Source organism: Leptinotarsa decemlineata, unplaced genomic scaffold (genome assembly GCF_025532065.1).
Source record: "Leptinotarsa decemlineata unplaced genomic scaffold, Ldec_3_MD MMD2_tig00000008_RagTag_RagTag, whole genome shotgun sequence".
NCBI lineage: Eukaryota > Metazoa > Arthropoda > Insecta > Coleoptera > Chrysomelidae > Leptinotarsa > Leptinotarsa decemlineata.
Window position 1 is genome coordinate 6008197 of NW_027412537.1, and position 19347 is coordinate 6027543.

Sequence of the window (19347 nt, forward strand, 5' to 3'; positions counted from 1 at the left end):
AATGGTGGTATCTGAATACCCATCGAAGTCGTCCGGACACGTTGAAGTGATATCTTGCACTTGGATATCTCCATAGGACGAACTCTCGGGAGAATCGACATGAGGCTCACTTGAGGAATCAGCTTCCTGCACAATTGGAGTTACTCGATTCATGATGAGTGAACAAGTCTATGAGTTATTGAGAATGCAACCTTTTATATATGATTTGTAGAAGGAGGGAGAGTGGAGGGGGTGATGGAGGGGGTGATGGAGTGGGTAGAAGTATTTGTTAAATGAATCATAATATGAGGGATGAAAATGAAAAACAGATGTGGTTAGCTTCGCTCCGCTTCGCTCCGCTCCGCTTAGAAAATTTTTCGACCCGCCAATTGAATTAATTCGCGATCGCCGTTGAAATTATTCTGCGGATTCGCGAATTTGCGGTCACGGCCACGGATCCGCGGATAGCCCGCCGATAAAACCGCGGGTCCGCGGCCAAGGCCGCGGACCCGCGGTTTTATCGGCGGATTATCCGCGGATAATTTTAATTCGCGGCCGCGAATTAATTTAATTCGCGGGTCGAAAAATTTTTTGACCCTGCGGGTCAACCGCACAGTTAACAATACCTTAGGAGTTGAGAATATGTAGTTTATTCCCAGATATCGTACATCACATGTATATATTAAGTAAAACATCACATATATATGAAATAAAATACACTATTTTCTCTATGGATCATCATCAATTGGTTCTTTTTGCAATCCGCTCAGGAGAAAAATTTCACCTAAACTGACCTAACCTAACCAACTGTATGCAATCATTTATATTCACATCTACTTATTCGAACACACTAAATGATAGTTACTTCCATTATTCATCTATTCTTTCCTGTTTTTTTTCATTAGCCAGCTGCCACACCCTTATAAACGACAACCATCAGAAGTCGCAACTTGTGTGAGCTAATGACTAATGATGTAACGTCTATTTGTTGAACTACTCTAATGAATAATTTCTTTCATTATTTATATATGGAAACGTCACATTCGAATTGAATGATGCTGAGGGATGGGGCAAGGTTTTTAGCTTCTTTATTATTAATCAAACTCATTAGTTTTACCATACAAAGTTTATTTCTCCTAGATCTTATTTTGAACTAACTCATATTGCAAATAAATACTAACATAGATTGTAATATTTCTGTGGTTAATTTCTACATGCTAAATATGGCTAGAACATGACTAGATTAAAGGAATAAATACTGCCCCAACCTCGCAGTATTCTGTGTGCAACAACCAAAGTATATGCACTCCTTTCAATTCCTTGTTTATTTTTTATTTAATTTTATCATGAAAAAAATTACAACCTTAAAATTAACATGCAAAAAATATTTTATAAACAACTTAAATATATCTTAAAATTAACATGCACTACATATATACATATATTTACAAATCCATCGGTAAGCCGGCAATCATGTCCTTCCATCGCCGCACCCGAGGCTCGTACTTCTCAATGTAAGCCACTAGCTCGCCTTCAAGTTGATCTTCTTTGCGAAGATCCGCTTCAATGCGAGACAGCTGCTTATCTAATTCCCGCTTCTGAGCCTGAATGCCTTCAATTTTTGCACTCATGGCTCGGCGGCGGGAATCGCACTCACCTCGACGCTGTCGCTTCTTGCTCAATTCATCCATCACAGATCGCATGTATGAGAAAGAATTAACAACTTTCCGGTCCTCACATGTGCTCTGTGACAGAGGAACTTCCGCAGCGACCTCTCGTGTGGGCGAAGGAATGTTTTCCTCAGGAAGGGCTGGTGAGGTTGATCTCCCATCCTGATGTAAAGGAGACGGACTAGCTTCCCGATGGACATCTACAACCACTTGCACCTGGTGGACGGGTGCTACAAGGGAGGATGGTCCAGCTTTAGATATTTCCGAAGAACGGGTTGCTTCCGGCCAAGCTCTAATGGCCGTGTTTCTTTCACACCTTTTTCTGAAGACGCTCAGTTTATCGCCCTTCCTCCGGATTGATGGCTTCGACTTCGACTTCGCGGATGGTGGTTTCGTCTTCTTGGAACTCCGCTCTTCAGATTTCACCACCTTGTTGTTGGCCCGTATCCGCTTCTTCGGGTTTTCAAACTCATCCTCGGAGTCGATCTGGGATAACACACCAGGTAGCTGTGCCAACATCACATCTTCCACATCCGATAGATCTAGAAGATCTGGCAGTGGTTCCTCCAAGTTTGGATTCAACGTCTCCAACAACCCTTCCAAACTCTGAGACGTCGGTACCGCCTCGATGGATAGGTCCATCATTGATTCAGCTTCCTGGTCTGGGTTGAAATCACGAAAGAGGGACTTGACATTGGAAGTCGTCGTCGTCGGAGCCATCGTTGCCATCTGGGTCCTAGGTGGCTGGATCACCACGTCCTGATGGACAACCACCCTCCTGCGCATGGCTTCATCTAGCTGGGCTTCAGATAGCGGGGTTCCAGCCATTAACCCCTTCCTGCGCATGATCTCCCTCTCTTGGGCTTCAGTACGAATGGTTCCATCCATCAGGGCAGCTCGTAAGAAAGACATGCTTCTGAAAAAAATAAAATATAAGTCAATACAATATACATATATATATAGTTATTGAAATTATGAACTTACATTGAATCGAAAAAATTTCCACTGGAAGCAGGTTGGCTCGACTGGGCACTGGAGGTAAGTTCACTCGAAGGACTACTGCAAGCGAATGATTTACTCTGGCCTCCTCTCGCATTTTAAAAGGATAAGCTCCACCCACTTCCCTCTCTACAACCCCACCATCAGTTGTGCACTGTGTGGGGGTTGTGGTGGGGGTGAAGTGGGAGAGAACGATAACATTCATTAACTATATTCAATTGGTATGAATTTTCCAATTATTGTTGAACATTAAAAAAAATGGGTATATATATTTTTAATATTCAATTAGTCAATTGCTCTTCCAATAATTTAATGAGTAGATCTAATTTTCCATTGCCGACATTGCTTTCATCTTTCAACACTTCCAAAAAAATTCTGAAATTCTGATTGGGGCATGTTTGATAAAACTCAATGTCGTTATGTCCCCAAGGTAATGTCTTGGTGGTATTAGGTATTATGAACCTTTTATCATCCTTATGTGATAGAGCAACTTTATTGCACATCAATGTATATACTTCATGTAAATCACTTCGAAATATATTCATCTTTCGCAATATTGTACCACCTGTTTCAACAATCTTTATGTAATCATCAACTGATATTTGATTTCTTATAACGGATTTTTTGATACCTTTTGCCTTCTTTATTTCATCTGATACACTTTGAACGTGATAAGCTTTGGCACCTGTGCCGTGGAAACTAATGATGGGATCACTCGGGAGTTCATCCTTCATCTTTCCAAGTATCGACTTCGTTACTGGCACATTGAATTTATTATTCATCACATAGTTGGAAGTGTCAAATTTATCAATGTTCTCACTCATGAAATCATAGAAATTATCAGTCATTATTTTCAATATCAAAGAATCCGTATCGGTATATAGAAGAGAAGCTTGAGATCCGTAATGCTTTTTGATGACGTCATAGAAAAAGTCGTAGATAACAGTTTTCGACATATCCAATATGCAAAATCCCAGATATAATGGTTTATTGTAGCAAACCTTAACTCTACCCATATGAATGGCGACAAAGTCTTCCGAAAATATAGATAATGTTTTGAAATTGGGACGAGCTATAAGAGCGTTGGCACCCATACCTCTTCTTATAGATTCCCAATGTGTAACAATGCGAATGTCTCTTCTATTATTAACATTCTCCATTGTTTTACCATATATGGAATTCACGTTTAGTTTGAAATAGTTCTTCTCAAACTTATTCTTGGCATTATTTCTTAGGGTTGTATTCAAATCAATATATTTCTTCAACCATGGTGATTGATTGAATCTGAGAATTCTATGAGTTCTCATCACCATCAAACCATTACGAACCGCCTGTTTCAAATTTCTATAGTGAACAATATATTTTTTTTTATCATTCAAATTCGGTATGAGTTTGGGTATTTTAGACTTTGAACCAGGTGGTATAATGCTCTCCACCAAAAATGGCAAATCTGAATGTAAATCGTGCAATTCTATAGGATAGTGCACATCTACTTCAAGAATGTATCCTTGACAGCCATCATCTGGGATGCTATTGATATCTAGCTGACTTATTTCATCGGCGGTCAACCAAGTGAATCCGTCAACAGGTAGTGATTGACACATACTATGGCCATATAGATTGGTTGCATCCAAATACATTATGAAGGATGAAGGTTCGTTGGGATTATAATTCGGAAGAAATTGATTATTTGCAATATGCTTCCTTTCCGAACATTGGCTAACACCGCCACGTATACCATTTTGGAAAAAATGCACCATATCGATATCAGTTAGTAATTCTAACTCGACCCCTGTAAACTTCAACATAGCATCCCAAGATAGACCTGGAGATGTGAAATAATGAGCAGGATCCAATTTGTATGTACCCAAACTCATATTTCTGAAATTTTCAAAAATATCACACAACAACAGAACATCAGATTTCAAGTAAATGTCAGAATATTCACCTAAATCCCGACAATTGAACATGCCCCATACCTGTTTCACTCTATCATAATCCTCATCAGAAATATGCTTCTCATTCAGTTTATCATAAAAGTCCAACTTCGATGGTATACTTGAATAATTCAATTTATCCAGACAATCGATAAAGTTATAAGGAAAAACACCTTTCTGCCTCATTAGCTGAAATTTATCATTTTCTGGAAAATATTTTTTAGTTTCAACAAAATGTTTTTCATCCAAATTATCACCCAACTCTTGTAGAGATGCAGCCAAAAATTTGAAGCTGTCCACAAATCTCAATTTCAAATATTTTTTTTTTATTTGACCATTTCGATACAATGTATTTTCCATGAATAGATGTTTCGTGAAAGAAACATATTTCTCTTTAGTTTGAGCGATGACATCAACTTTATTTTTATCGGTACATAACTCCTTTATGAATAAGTGGCAGTCATACCCGCTGAGATTATGGAAAATGATTGGAATGAATTCGGGCAATTTGAAATTGAGATTACAAATGGAATGAGTAGCTCCATTTCTTTTTTTCCCCGTTAGATGGCAATGATCACGTACTTTAATATCACCCTCTTCAAATTTATTTCCACATATCCCACATGTGGTGGCAATATTGAAGTCATGCTCTTCCTCAGCAGTCAAAGGACTCATCGGAACCACATTTTTCAAATATTTGTGATAAATATTGGTTACGTCAGCCTCCAAGTTTGAAACAAACACTTTAGCTGCATCAGCACCTCTGTATAATACAAATTTGGAGATTGAATCATCGAAAGAACACTTTATGATATATGAGAAAGCATATGGTTCATGAAGATAAGTTTTATTTGTGAAAGAGTGTGCAGGATTTGGTTCATTTGTGTGCACTGGTTTCAAAATAGATTCAAAATCAGCATACACAACGAATGGAACTTTCAATTGTTTTTCGAAATTTTCAAATTTCAAAATATTTTCAGGTACACATTTACCAAATTTGTCAATTCTTAAATTAGTGTTCGGTGTTGTTGTTGATATGTGATTACAATCATTTAACTGGTGTCGCAATAAAGCCCGCTCATCACTAAAGTACAATAAACAACCATCACAAAAATATTTTTTGTGGTGGTGTGCAGATATTTGGGATGATACTAGTCTCGATAAATCCTTTATCCAACAATAATGACTATTACCAGATTCGTCTGTGATATTCAATAGATTCACGTGACTGTTAAGCCTAGATTTTGAATAATGTAATGGGCCTACAACTTCATATTCGATTTTGCCATTTTTGAAAGTGTTCTCCAACCCATAAACATTGATAGAGCAATTATTCATAACCTCAAATTTAGGGATATCTTTCAACTTAACTGGAAATTCCATACCTGCTACATTCAATACGGTTGAAAAGTGCGGGTATGACGAAAGTTCACACACTCTCGCACTGGCAGGATATAAAGCTGAAGTCACAGCCCATGCAAAGCAGTAATGGTCCTGATTCACAACATTCACCACACTTTTCTTGGACTCGATGAATTTGGGAAGTTTGATGTAAGAAGATCCACCAAGGGGGCTAAACTTATTAACATTCACCTCCAAATACAAAATTTTCTCAATTGTCCAACCTGAAAACAGAGATTATTTTTCGACACACTCAATTGATGATGTTTAGAATAGATCACATACCTGAATCTCGATGTTGAAATTCCATCGCTTGGGCAGTCAAACTATCAGCAAAATTGTTATATACCACATTCAAATCATTCGATTGATCAATAACTTGATTGGAACTATTGAATGCTTTAACATCACAGTACTCTTTAGTTTGTAGATTGTAGCGCCCAAACACCTCCATATTCACTTTCACAATTTTATGAATGACCAACACTTCTTCCAGTAGTTTCAACACTTTCTGCTTCAATTCATTGAAGAATGTGTTGTAATCCATATGGTGATTTTGACTATCCACCCTATAGCTCACAATTCTACACTTGAACGCTGTGCCTACAATTTTAACACCTTCCCCATAATGCACACATGCATTCGTTCTATGGTGCAAAGTTCTACGATGTACATTCATCTGATCACTTAAAATTGTCAAATTGCAGCACTGGCATGTCTGCATTACCGGAGGTGCTGGGGGGTTTAACCTCATCCTCTTCGGAGTTGATGCTTCTCCATCATTCTCAGTTGATGGTCCTCCATAATTCATCAACGTACATGAATCGCGCTGATGACGACGCAGGTTGTCACTGCGTGTGAAATTTTTCCCACATTCGTTGCACATATACATTTTGTATGAAATTATATGAACCACAAGATTAGGAGGAGAATGCGAACTGAGTGAAACATTCACATCGCACTCCCGTTAAAAGTATTTCCCCCCACCACTACATGTTCAAGGTTATATGACATGCATATATATCAAGGTCGTAAGATGCTCTCCAAGGTTGAACCTCAAGGTCACATATTAGGAATAGCTTGAATTCTCAAGTTCAAATTTCATGTTCGAAGTTATATAGCATACACATAGCTCAAGGTTGATCTTGAAGGTGAAGCACAAGTTCAGAGTCATGTATTGCAGATATAATGGATAAAATGAAGATCATATGATGTGACATCTTTCAAGGTTTAACATCGAGGTCACGTATTGAGCAAGGATAAATCTCAAGGTCGAATCGCATGGTCATATTGAACGTGCATAATGCAAGATCATGAGGTATCTTTCAAGACCAAACTTCAAGGTCACATATTGAGGAACAGACTCAAATCTCAAGGTCGACACCTATCATCAAGGTCATATCATCTGACACGTAACTGAAGGTCATATGACGTCATTCAAGGACAAGGTCAAATGGTGGGGGGAGGTCCTCAAGCGGCCTTAGACAACTACTATCGGCATTTTTAGAAGTCATGATTTTCGAAGAAAAAATTGAAATTAATTTTTATTTCGAAAACGGTAACAGATAGGTATAGGGAAATATCAAGAAAAGTTGTCGGGCAATTGTTGGAGATTCCAAAAATAATATTATATACAGAGTGTTCCATTTGAAAAATCAAAGTTGCTACTGCTTTCTAATAGAAGCGGCAACACCGCATTGTCGAAAATATTTTAGTTGGCTAGAGAATGTCCGAATATGCCCTCCATTAAATTTTCAAAGTGATCCGTTGTCTGGTTCACCAGAAAACGTCTAATGTGCCATCCACCGTGAATCAGCCTGTATATTTTCATCTGCATATGATGCTTTATTACTAATATTTCAATATCCGAATTACATATTTTTATTGGTCTTTTCTCGCTAGATACTCCTACAAACCATGCAAAGTTGTACATGTCAAGCCAAGACTATAATTGAAAATATTCTTTTGACACCGCAAACCACAATATTAGTATTGGTTTTATTATTACTTATTGGTTGCCTAAATTGATACCTAACGCACCAAGATACCAGTGCTAGTTACTAATCTTTTTTGTGACTGTGAATAATTGAAAACTGGAATATTGCGGTTGATGTTTGGAAAAGTTTGCTGCATTATTAAATTACTCTAGGAAACGGAATTGGGTAACAAAAAATTACAAGTTCTCTGTAGGAATTCCTCACCTTTTCAAGAAAAATATGGTTTGAGGATATAATAATGCCAGTTTTATACAATCAAAGTGGGGTGTTTTTAGGAAAATTTAATTTTTTGAGGAAATCTGAGAATTAGAAAATCGAAAATTCCACTGAACTTTTTAATTGAAATTTATAAGCTTTTCAGATTATTATTGAAAACTTGAAATTATCGAACAAGTATACACTTATAGTAAAACCAATAATGATTGAGAGTAAAGCGCGTTGTCATATCTAAATTTTACGTTACCAGTTTATAGCAGAATCAAAATATAGTAAGCAGTAGAGTTGTAGGTTGTGGCAAATTATAGATAATACACAATACTAGTACGATTAAAAGGTATTATTTATGACAAAAATCAGTAATGAGCTTGTAATGAGTAATACTTATACATTTCCTGATTACTGATCAGTTAAAATTCATTATTTTCTATATAGTGTTAGATATTTATTACAACTAGTGGCAACGCTGTACGCAACGATATTTCTGTCTTTGTCACTTTACCGTAACTTCCATCTCATCGTTACAGTCCTCACCAATGTACTTGCAGCCATGAGCGTATCATTGGTTTGTGAATTATACAGCGTGAATTGTACGTTTTACAGTTAAGTTAGTCAGCAATCGACATGTTGTGATAACAATTGGTGAAAATAATAGTGCTAATAAGTGTTTAAGCGTTACATAATTATATTTCTACACCGTTCTCAAACTACTCAAAAAATGGGAGACACGGTCGGGCCTTCCACGTCGAAAAAGGTAAAACGGTCGGAGTCTCGGTCAGTAAGAGAAAAACAAATTGTACTGCGAGTATTTCACTGTCTTGAAAGAGATCATCAGCCACCAAAAGATGACTTTGTGCATATGTGCTGTAATTCTACGTGTGTACCTCCGAATAACCAACCGGGCATTTCTACATCATTAAGTTCCACAATTACAAAAGATAAATTAGTTGATATGTGCTCTGATTATACCGGTGTACCAAAATCGTCGATTTACAAAATACTAAGAGAAGCAGAAATTCATGGGGACGTACAAACGCCAAAAACTAGTAGCGGACGAAAAAAAATCACAGTTGATGAAGAAGCCAAAACAGTATACGCAGAACTATTCACAGTTTCTTTTTCAGAAATGAGCTGCCCACACTACAAACAGTTCTGTAGGCACTTAGCGATCATGAATCGGTCCCAAAAATGGGTAAAGAAACTTTTAGGAAACTTGTACACGAAATGAAATTTACGTACGGAAAAGTTGACAGGAAAAGCATTCTCATTGAACGTCAAGAAATAATAGCATGGAGAAGAAACTATCTAAGAAAAATTGACGAATTTCGGAAGCTCAAAAGAAAATTGTACTTCATGGACGAGACATGGGTTAACCAAGGACATACGGCCAAAAAAGTATGGCAGGATGGTAATATAACAAGTGCACGACAAGCCTTTATTGAAGGTTTGTCAGTTGGGTTAAAACAGCCATCTGGAAAAGGTAGTCGTCTGATAGTTACGCATATAGGAAGCGGCAGTGGATTTTTACCAAATGGTGAATTAATATTTAAATCTAAGAAAACAGGCGACTATCATGAAGAGATGAATGCGGAGGTGTTTGAAAAATGGTTTGAAGGCATCATTCAACTTGTGGAACCTGGGTCTGTCATCGTCATGGACAATGCCCCATACCATAGCCGACATTTAGAACCATTAACGAAACAATCATGGAAAAAAGCAGCAATTCAAGAATGGTTAATTATTAAGAACATCCAATATAACAAAGATAGTTTAAAGGCAGAACTACTTCAGCTAACAAAATTACACACAGACAAATATAAAAAATTTGCAGTGGATGAAATGGCGTTAAGTCGTGGAATTACAGTTTTAAGGTCACCACCATACCACTGCGAATTAAACCCAATAGAATTAATCTGGGCGCAAGTAAAAGGATATGTGGCACGAGAAAACAGAACATTTAAATTAGTGGACGTGCGACATCACCTACAAGAAGCTATTCGAACTGTTTCTGCAGAAGACTGGAAGAAATGCATGCAGCATGTTTTAAAAGAGGAGCAAAAAATGTGGGACGTAGACAACCGTATTGAACACAATATTGAACCAATCATAATTTACTTTGATGCTAGCGGTAGCAAGAGTGACGAATCTGGGGTTGAAGATTAGACGAAAATTTGTACATTTACATTTATATTATATTCTATTATCAAAAATTTGTAATTTGTATTTTCTAGTACCCCTGATGATGAGTTTAAGTTACTCGAAAGCTTGAGAATAGTTATAGAGTTCACTTATCAATTGCTGCAACCCAATAGTGAATATATATAGTTATATATATATATATATATATATATATATATATATATATATATATATATATATATATATCTCTACAAAAAAGATTCCTAAAAATAATATTTAAAAGAGACATGTTGTATCCTACAAACCTTCTTTATCAAGAGGCTTAAATATTTGATATTAGTCAGTTGTACTACATACAGTTAGTGTATTTTCAATATAAACATAAACGTCACGATTATATAGACCATGTACATAACACTAGAAGTAAAGTAAAATAATTGATCAAAACAGAACTGACACTCAAAACAATTGGTCATCGAAGTCATTTGCATTCAGCTAGTCGAGCCTATAATATACTTTCGGAGTCCATTCGACAGGCAGAACATTTTAAAAAATTTAAAAAATTAATTAAAAAATTCGTTTTGGACGAACGACATCAAATTAATTTGTTACTAAGAGCCTGACGTCCTAGTAACATAGTATGTTGTTCTTTTTTTTGTATTGGCAAATCCTGTTGTTTGCAATGGTTTGTAGTTCTTTTTGTTTATTATTATTTTTATTAACTACTACATACAAAAGTTTTATTTACTGTCTAGATTATTTCTTCTGTATTTCTTTTTTGTTTGTTGCTATAGTTTATTTCATAAAATACGTATATTTTTTTAATCGAAAATTTTGGCAGTTTCATCGCATACAAACTCTGCTTTCGCGATGTTCTGTGTTGGTGTTTATTTGTATTATTATTTGTTTATTATTAAAATTATTATTATCAAATTATTAAATTATTATATATATATATATATACAGTGTCACCGATAAAGTCCGCATCAAATGGGAAACTTTTTTATTTATCGTTTTATGTGAAATTTAATTTTGGCAGTAGATTTTGCTTAAGAAATGATGTCAAATGGCGTCTACAAAATAGGTCACGTGATTTCCTTAACCTGTCAAAATTGACATTTAAAAAAAGATACATCGAAAAATGACATTATTCTTCAAAATATCCAAAAATATCAAAAGATAAAAACATTTTCTTTTGTAATTTTATACCCACACACCAAGTTTCAAACCCATAATAAGTATTTTATATTTTCACTATTTTTCCGCATTCCTGCTTTTTCTACTTATCAAAATTTAAGCACACCTTTACTAAATCATTTATTTTAACTAAACTCGTCACCGAATTTCTTTTTCTGTAATATAATAATATTTTAAGAGCCTCTTTGATGTTAAAAACAAATTTTGAAAAATAAAAGTTGTCAAACTTGATGCAAAGTTCATCTAGTTTCAACGGGGCTTTCAAAACTATACAGTACTTGAGTTTTTTAATGAGCAAATGGCCTCACAATATGAATTAGAACAAAACGGAACATTAGGAAACATCATTTCGTGATTCTTGAAGCCCATTCAATAAAAGAAAAAAACTCATAGTATTTACATTTACCTACTCCGCTAACAACACTAATTTAAAAAAACTTGGTAGGCTGTGAAAATGGAGAAACAATCTTTAAGGTCGTAGGGGGCTGTAGAGAATCAATCATTCCTCAGAGCCGTAGGGGACTGTGTGGTATGGTCAGTTTGTTAGAAACTCAAGTTTCTAAATGCATAAAATGGATGAAACTACATAATGTGTTTTAGAAAACGTCACTGTCACTGAATAAATTAATGCCCGTTAGTTCAATGTAATGTATGAAAATTAAAATAATATGTTATAAGAAAAAATTGAAATTGTGCTAATTTGTGGTGAAAACACATTGCATCGACAAGTGGCTGATATTTTTAACGCAAGACATCCTGGTAGACATGTACAGCAATCCACTGTAAGTAGGATTTAAAAAAAAATTAAACTGACTGGTTCAGTTGAAAATACTTTTAAAAAACGTCATAATCCATCACGCAATAATGATGAGGTTCAGTTGGCTGTCTGCCTGGATGTTATCGAACAGGGAAAATCAAGTATTACCAATATTGTAGATAGAACTGGCGTTAAAAGAGAAAGCGTAAGAGCAATTTTACATAAAAATAAATTCAAACCCTACAAACCCAAATTTATAAATACCTTAAAGAAAAAAGATTTCGATGTTCGACTAAATTTCTCTTTCTGGTACCAAGGACAAGTAGAATCAAACAGAAAATTTCCTTACAAAATCCTATGGACCGGCGAAGCTACCTTCACATCGAACGGCGTAGTCAGTTCCCAGAATTGTAGGTGGTGGGCTCAGGAAAATCCTCATTTTGTGATAGAATGTCGGGACCAATATTCATTTAAAACAAATGTGTGATGCGGTGTTTTAAATAATCAGGTAATGGGACCATTCTTTTTTAGACACAATTTAACTTCTCAGGATTATTTGCAATTTCTAAATACTGAGATCAGTGATATAGTGGACAATATGCCGGTTGAAATAAGACACAGTCTGTGGTATCAATGTGACGGGGCTCCTATTCATAGTTCAAGACAAGTCAAAGAGAAACTATTAGAACTATTTAGGGGCAAAGTTATTGGGCGAAATATGGAGCAAATATGGCCACCTAGGTCGCCAGATTTAACCCCACTAGATTTTTTCTTGTGTGGTTACTTAAAACAAATCGTTTATAAACAAAGACCTTTTCGTGACGTGAATCACCTAGAAACTGTTATTAGAAACTCTATTTTAAACATAAACCCTGTGAGTATCAGCAACTCAATAAAAGATGTATCAAGAAGGACAATTATCTGCATAAAACGCGATGGAAGACATACAGAAATGTAGTGTATTTAATGTCGTGAGTCTTTTTTTCGTGTTTTTTTGCTATTAGGTATAGGTACATGTTTATTTTCAGTTCCTTTTAATTAAGATTAAATTCCACTGTATTTTTTGTTAAAAAAACAATAAACACTCTAAGATATTGTTTCCTAATGTTCCGTTTTGTTCTAATTCATATTGTGAAGCCATTTGCTCATTAAAAAACTCAAGCACTGTATAGTTTGGAAAGCCCCGTTGAAACTAGATGAACTTTGCATCAAGTTTGACAACTTTTATTTTTCAAAATTTGTTTTTAACATCAAAGAGGCTCTTAAAATATTATTATATTACAAAAAAAGAAATTCGGTGACGAGTTTAGTTAAAATAAATGATTTAGTACAGGTGTGCTTAAATTTTGATAAGTAGAAAAAGCAGGAATGCGGAAAAATAGTGAAAATATAAAATACTTATTATGGGTTTGAAACTTGGTGTGTGGGTATAAAATTACAAAAGAAAATGTTTTTATCTTTTGATATTTTTGGATATTTTGAAGAATAATGTCATTTTTCGATGTTTCTTTTTTTAAATGTCAATTTTGACAGGTTAAGGAAATCACGTGACCTATTTTGTAGACGCCATTTGACATCATTTCTTAAGCAAAATCTACTGCCAAAATCAAATTTCACATAATACGATAAATAAAAAAGTTTCCCATTTGATGCGGACTTTATCGGTGGCACTGTATATATATATATATATATATATATATATATATATATATATATATATATATATATATATATATATATATATATATATATATATATTGTGTTTTTTATTAATATTGTTAATTTATTTGGTACCTACTATAATTACCACTATTATTACTCCGTTTTCATAAGGCCCACCTAATGACTACAACGATTAGGTAAATTACGATATTGCAAAGTTTTAATGAAATAAATAAAAAATGTGTATGAATATTTTAACTAATTATATTAAGAATTTTTCTTTCATTCTTAACCCTCTCAAAAATTAATAAGCACGCCCCCGATTTGCTGTCAACTGGGCTTACTTCTACTCTCAATCATTATTGGTTTTAGTATAGATATACGCTTTTAAAACACAATATGGTATTTTCTAGTGGCATTCAGAATTGTTTCAGCTTGATATCAGTGTGACCTTGAATTGGCTTCAAAATTAGATTTCTGTTTTTTCACAAAGACAAACAACCATACTTATAGATAGAAGGTAATGTCAGATTTTTTACAATTAAAAATAATTCAGAAGGTTGTATACCATATTAAATACGAATTATATGAAAACACAGTCAATTTGAACCGTTTTCCCATAATTATATTCAAACAATTTTTAATTTTTTATGAAATCTAGAAAGATAATTTTTCATGTATCAAAAGCAGTCAATCACAATCCAAATTATACACTTAATCATTCAGAAGGCTTAAGAAGAAGTTATTCGATATTTTTTAAATCTCTTTACAGGTATCGACTTTTTTATGGTAGAAAGTCTGTGAAAAATGTAATATTTTTCCTGTGTTGAATTCATCAATTTTTTCTTGGTTTGTCATTAGAAAAAAATAAAAACGCTCGAATTTGAAAGTGCCCTCCACTCTTGAAAATGAAAATGAGGTTCCAAGTTTGACCCTTGGAGTATACCTCACAGGGCAAAGTACGTTTGCAAGATGATAGCGATTATGTTTATCAAATTTTGCGTAAAAATTGATATGTTAACAGTGTACTCTGAGTCATAAAAATGTTTACAAGACCGTAAACCAAGTTTCATCAAATGTCAATGTTTTTCTTACTGTTTTCTTCGATTACGTGGCGTAGTGCACCAGGAGTTATTGCTAAATGGTCGTACGGTCGATAAGGAGTATTATCTTGAAGTTATGCACCGCTTACGAGAAGCAATACGAAGAAATCGTCCGGTATTGTGGCTCCTGCATCACGATAATGTTCGTAATTTTTTGCCAAAAACAATACCGTAATCATGCCTCAGCCACTGTATTGACCAGATTTGAACCCCTACGACTTTTTCCTGTTCCCAAGATTGAAGAGTCCCATGAAAGGACGGCGTTTTGCGACGATGAGGAGATGAAAAGCGAATCGCTGAGAAAAATGAAAATTCACCTTGTTTTTTGAACATCAGAAAGTATTTTGGAGAAACAGTCGCTTTTGGGCTTGGATTTCCTTCTTTAGCGAATAGAAATCAAACAATGTACAACAAATATATAATTTATTATGAATACGTATACAGTACGTGAAAAACTTGGTAGCAATATATCGATAATTTTAAGTAATTGGACCAACTGGACAAGCTACACATAAATATTCATTTAAAAAATAACGTGTATCCATCATCATTACTCGCCAAAAGTCATTTGTCACCAACATAATAAAATGCTTTTGCTTCTAGCTTATGTGTACGTCTAATAATATGCCCATAAAATTATTATTTTATAATTATTTTCTTCAAATCAGAGTTTGCTCCTAACTGAAACTCTAATGTATTCTGAAACCAAACAGTAATAAATAATAAGTAATAATAAATTAGGATAATAATTAATTTAGTGTCGTTAGACTGCATAGTTTCAAAATTGTTTTTGATGGTTTCTGACAAAAAAATTACAACTTCCTAAATTTTTACTATGAAATTCATTTATATGTTAAGAAAAATTGTCCAATATTCAACATAACCCTCATCACATAGTCAAAACTCGTTGAATATTTACATTTAATGTTCCTGATGTGAAACCATCCACCATAATTATGTGAAATTCTGTTTATTTTGGTAATTATTGTTGTGAAAGAATTATATAACACTTGGGTTTCGGCTAAAGTAAGAATTTCACCATTGACTGTGGCAAAATACATTCATAATTCATAAATTTTACAGAAATTCGTTTCTTGTGTTCGGTTGAGTAGGATTGAAACCAAAAGTTATTTTGAATTGTTAATGTTCTATTTACTTGAATATAATATTCAAATAATAATATCGGAGTTTGCTACCTTGACAACTCACTGTGAGTTGTTTATCTATCAACAGAGACTGCTTCGTCACTGCTAGGCAATCCGGTAGCATTCACCGACCGTTTCATCCAGAATCATGTCGAACCACGTTAGGTGAATATAGGTAAATTTTGCCTTTTTTAGCTTGCAGATTAAAAATGTAGTTAAATTCGTTTTGACGAAAATCCTTTTTGCAGGTTTAGTGAGGTTTATGTTATCCCACTATTATGAAAACGAATTTGAAAGTTTATAGAACTAGTAACATTGAAAAAAAAAGATTATACCAAAATTTAAAGGCATCAGTGCAAAGGGCAAAAAGAAGGCGAACGGCATAACTGAAAGAGACCGAATTAAACATCGTTTCCATTAAAAAAATTGATGAGTACTAAAAAAACATACCGCGAAACGTGTTTTGCTATATACTATATAGCGAAACACGTGTTGGGTTTTTGTGAACTTTCAGGTGGAAAGCTAACAATTAAAATGTGTTTTTTGAATACTTTATCGGTCAGTCATATTAAAAAAAAATGTTGTTTTTCATGAGTATTGAAAACCAAACCTTTTTCGAAATGAGGCAGGTTTTTTCATCTCGAAATATTTCTTGAAATATGTGTGGAGAAAGTGAAGTTTTCTTCGCTTTTTTTTAATATTACCATCTTTCACTGTCCTTAACGTTTCGGAAATAGCAATCTGCCAAAGTCATCAGAATCCATAAAATAACATTCGACATTATTCAGAAAAGTTGATAAAACTGCTTGTTAGCTATTACCGTTCGTGCAGATTCTAATAACAGAAACGGATTTATGTTTCCGAAACATTGGAAACAGTAGTTAGTGCAAGGTAAAAAAAAAAACAAAAAAGTCGCAAAAGATCTGAAATGGCGAAAAACGTTTATTTTCCAACACATGGTGAGGAAATTATGGTGAGCTCCGGTTTATTATTGGCACAAGTAATGGAGCAGTGCCATTTCAAGAAAAAAAATTGCAGATTTACATTAGTTAAGCATATATGAAACACTTTGCTAGGCATGGCATAAAAAGCTGTGTCAAATTATTCTAATGAAACATGATTATGTAAACAGGATATACCTTAAAGATATGTTTGACGTGCAAATACAGTAAGTTTTGTCTGATTACAAAGAAGTGCTTACTAATGTTCAGTGGCGACCTTAAGGGGTGTCGAACAGGACCACCGCCCTTCTAGAAAAAAATTGAAATTAGATTTAAAAAAGTAATATTAAGTACATAAGAATTCTAAAATGTAATTCTCATATATCAAAATGTGGCTGAAAACTTCGAAAAATTTTAATTTCACTCATCTCTTCTTGAAAGCTATTAAAGTTTTGTGAAAACTCTCCAATGCCATTTTCAAATCCCTAAGTAAGTAAATCTTTTAGGGCCTTATGTACATACCTTATTTTTTCAACAATAAAAAATTTAACGTCTTTGTTTTTTATTGATTTTTTTAATTTTCATATACCTACAGTATTTTATAGTTCAAAATCTATTTCTGTGGAGATGTTATCTCTTATCCATCAACAGTAATACCTATTTCCAATGTACGCACTTTTCGCAATAGACAGATCTTGCTATGGTTAAGGCCGTCACTGCTAATGTTCCGTGTAATGCCTAATGCCTGTGTCAGGCATAATGCTGATCATAACATACACACTTAAAACCCGATTCCTTGCTTCCGTTATGTATACGTTGAATAATTATCTTTTTCAGAACATCTTTGTATTTTTTTAAACAACTTCTTGTTGTCTTGATTGCTAAATAAGCATTCGTCAGAATTTTTGGAAACTACGTATTGATTTCAAAGTAACATTGTTTTATTAAAAAAAGGTGCCTCACTTGGTGTGAAAAATAAAAAAACTGAAAGACAAACTTATCATCCTATGTTGGTTGTTGTATTTTTCATCGAAACGTATTATTTAATGAAGAAAATATGAAAAATTAACTGCTGTTTTCTTTCAGTGCAGCGGACTCCACCACCAGATCCAGAGCCTTTCCAGGAACCAGAAAAGGATAGTCCTGGTGAGTGTGCAGTACAATATTCGATTTTTTAAAAGAGGTATAATAATAACAATCATAATGTTTATTCACCATTTTTCATACACTTGGTTATATAAGGTGAGTCAGTTGTACTAAAAGCTAGTAAAAATTATATATATATATATATATATATATATATATATATATATATATATATATATATATATATATATATATATATATATATTACCTCGTATACATATCATTTTGTTTTCTGGGTTTCCGTCCTGAAAAATATACAACTGTGTCTGCAAGGACATTTGAGATAGAACTGTCAGATGGAATGCATTCTAATAGTTACCATCGTATCGCAAGGAAGTATATCGCTCTCATTTCTTTTCGTGTAGCTGATGATTCATATTAAGATCCAATCAGTCAAATCTTAGAGATTATAATAACGCGACTCAATGCGTCCTAAGAGTGCTGACTCAATGCAGTCCTAAAAGTGCTTCATTACCATCTATGGCACTTTTACGGTATTGACGATACACCGGTGTTGCCCTACGATTCAGGAAGTATTGAATGCGTTATGAAGAATTTATTGAAACTATTCATTTCCTACCCTCAGGCTGATACAAGCTGATAAGCCCGATGTAGTTCTTCTCACCCACCAAATCAAGACGATATTCCTCGTGAAGTTTTCTACATATACTGAATCTGTACAGCTTACTTTTTATAATTTCATGATCCAAATGCCTTGAACAATCGAATGCCCTACTGAGATCACAAAATATTCCAACTGGACATTATCCCGCTTATAAGGAAATGAAGTTATAAATAACTGTGATGGAAAAACTAGTAGACTCCATTCTGGAGGGCTCTGACTTGGAGATTCAGAGAAAAAGAGTATAGGCAAAAAAATCAGCAAACTGTGTATTCTTAAAGTAATACTATCTGAATAATATTTCATTCTAAAGGCTAAGAAACATTCAAAGTGAACTTTCTTCCTTCCTTCCTCTTATTGACACCAAAGCTTTGTCAGTAAGAGTTTATCTTTGGACAATAAAACATATTTATGATTATTATTATTCTATTATTTT

The 19347-nt window shown here is 34.3% G+C and overlaps 3 protein-coding genes across 7 annotated transcripts in view; 1 reads left to right on the top strand and 2 right to left on the bottom strand.

The window, feature by feature from the left end:
• Nucleotides 1-19347, top strand: part of kat80 (katanin p80) — a 108261-nt gene that overhangs the window by 46715 nt on the left and 42199 nt on the right. For all 5 annotated transcript variants that reach the window (XR_012464489.1, XR_012464490.1, XM_074170916.1 and 2 more), the window contains exon 4: nt 18230-18289. Coding sequence is in view for 3 of the 5 variants with exons in the window: in XM_074170916.1 (XP_074027017.1) it covers nt 18230-18289 (60 nt within the window). In the remaining 2 variants the exon portion in view is untranslated. The remainder of the gene's footprint in view (nt 1-18229; nt 18290-19347) is intronic.
• Nucleotides 1218-2702, bottom strand: LOC141480678 (uncharacterized). Its single transcript, XM_074170918.1, has 2 exons — nt 2634-2702; nt 1218-2565 (listed from the first exon to the last, which is right to left on the bottom strand). Exon 2 carries the CDS (start codon nt 2559-2561, stop codon nt 1425-1427), a length of 1137 nt encoding a protein of 378 aa, XP_074027019.1. The 5' UTR covers nt 2562-2565; nt 2634-2702; the 3' UTR covers nt 1218-1424.
• On the bottom strand, nt 2700-6878 carry LOC141480676 (uncharacterized). The gene is made up of 2 exons (XM_074170914.1): nt 6272-6878; nt 2700-6210 (listed from the first exon to the last, which is right to left on the bottom strand). The coding sequence occupies exons 1-2, from the start codon at nt 6876-6878 to the stop codon at nt 2930-2932; spliced, it is 3888 nt and encodes a 1295-aa protein (XP_074027015.1). The 3' UTR covers nt 2700-2929.

What these genes read in the sequence shown, in the direction of transcription:
- LOC141480676 (XM_074170914.1), bottom strand. Translation starts at nt 6,878, where the DNA reads ATGTATATGTGCAACGAATGTGGGAAAAATTTCACACGCAGTGACAAC. An exon ending in ATTTCAACATCGAGATTCAG is followed by an intron (nt 6,211 to 6,271) that starts GTATGTGATCTA and finishes CTCTGTTTTCAG; the next exon opens with GTTGGACAATTGAGAAAATT.
- LOC141480678 (XM_074170918.1), bottom strand. Translation starts at nt 2,561, where the DNA reads ATGTCTTTCTTACGAGCTGCCCTGATGGATGGAACCATTCGTACTGAA.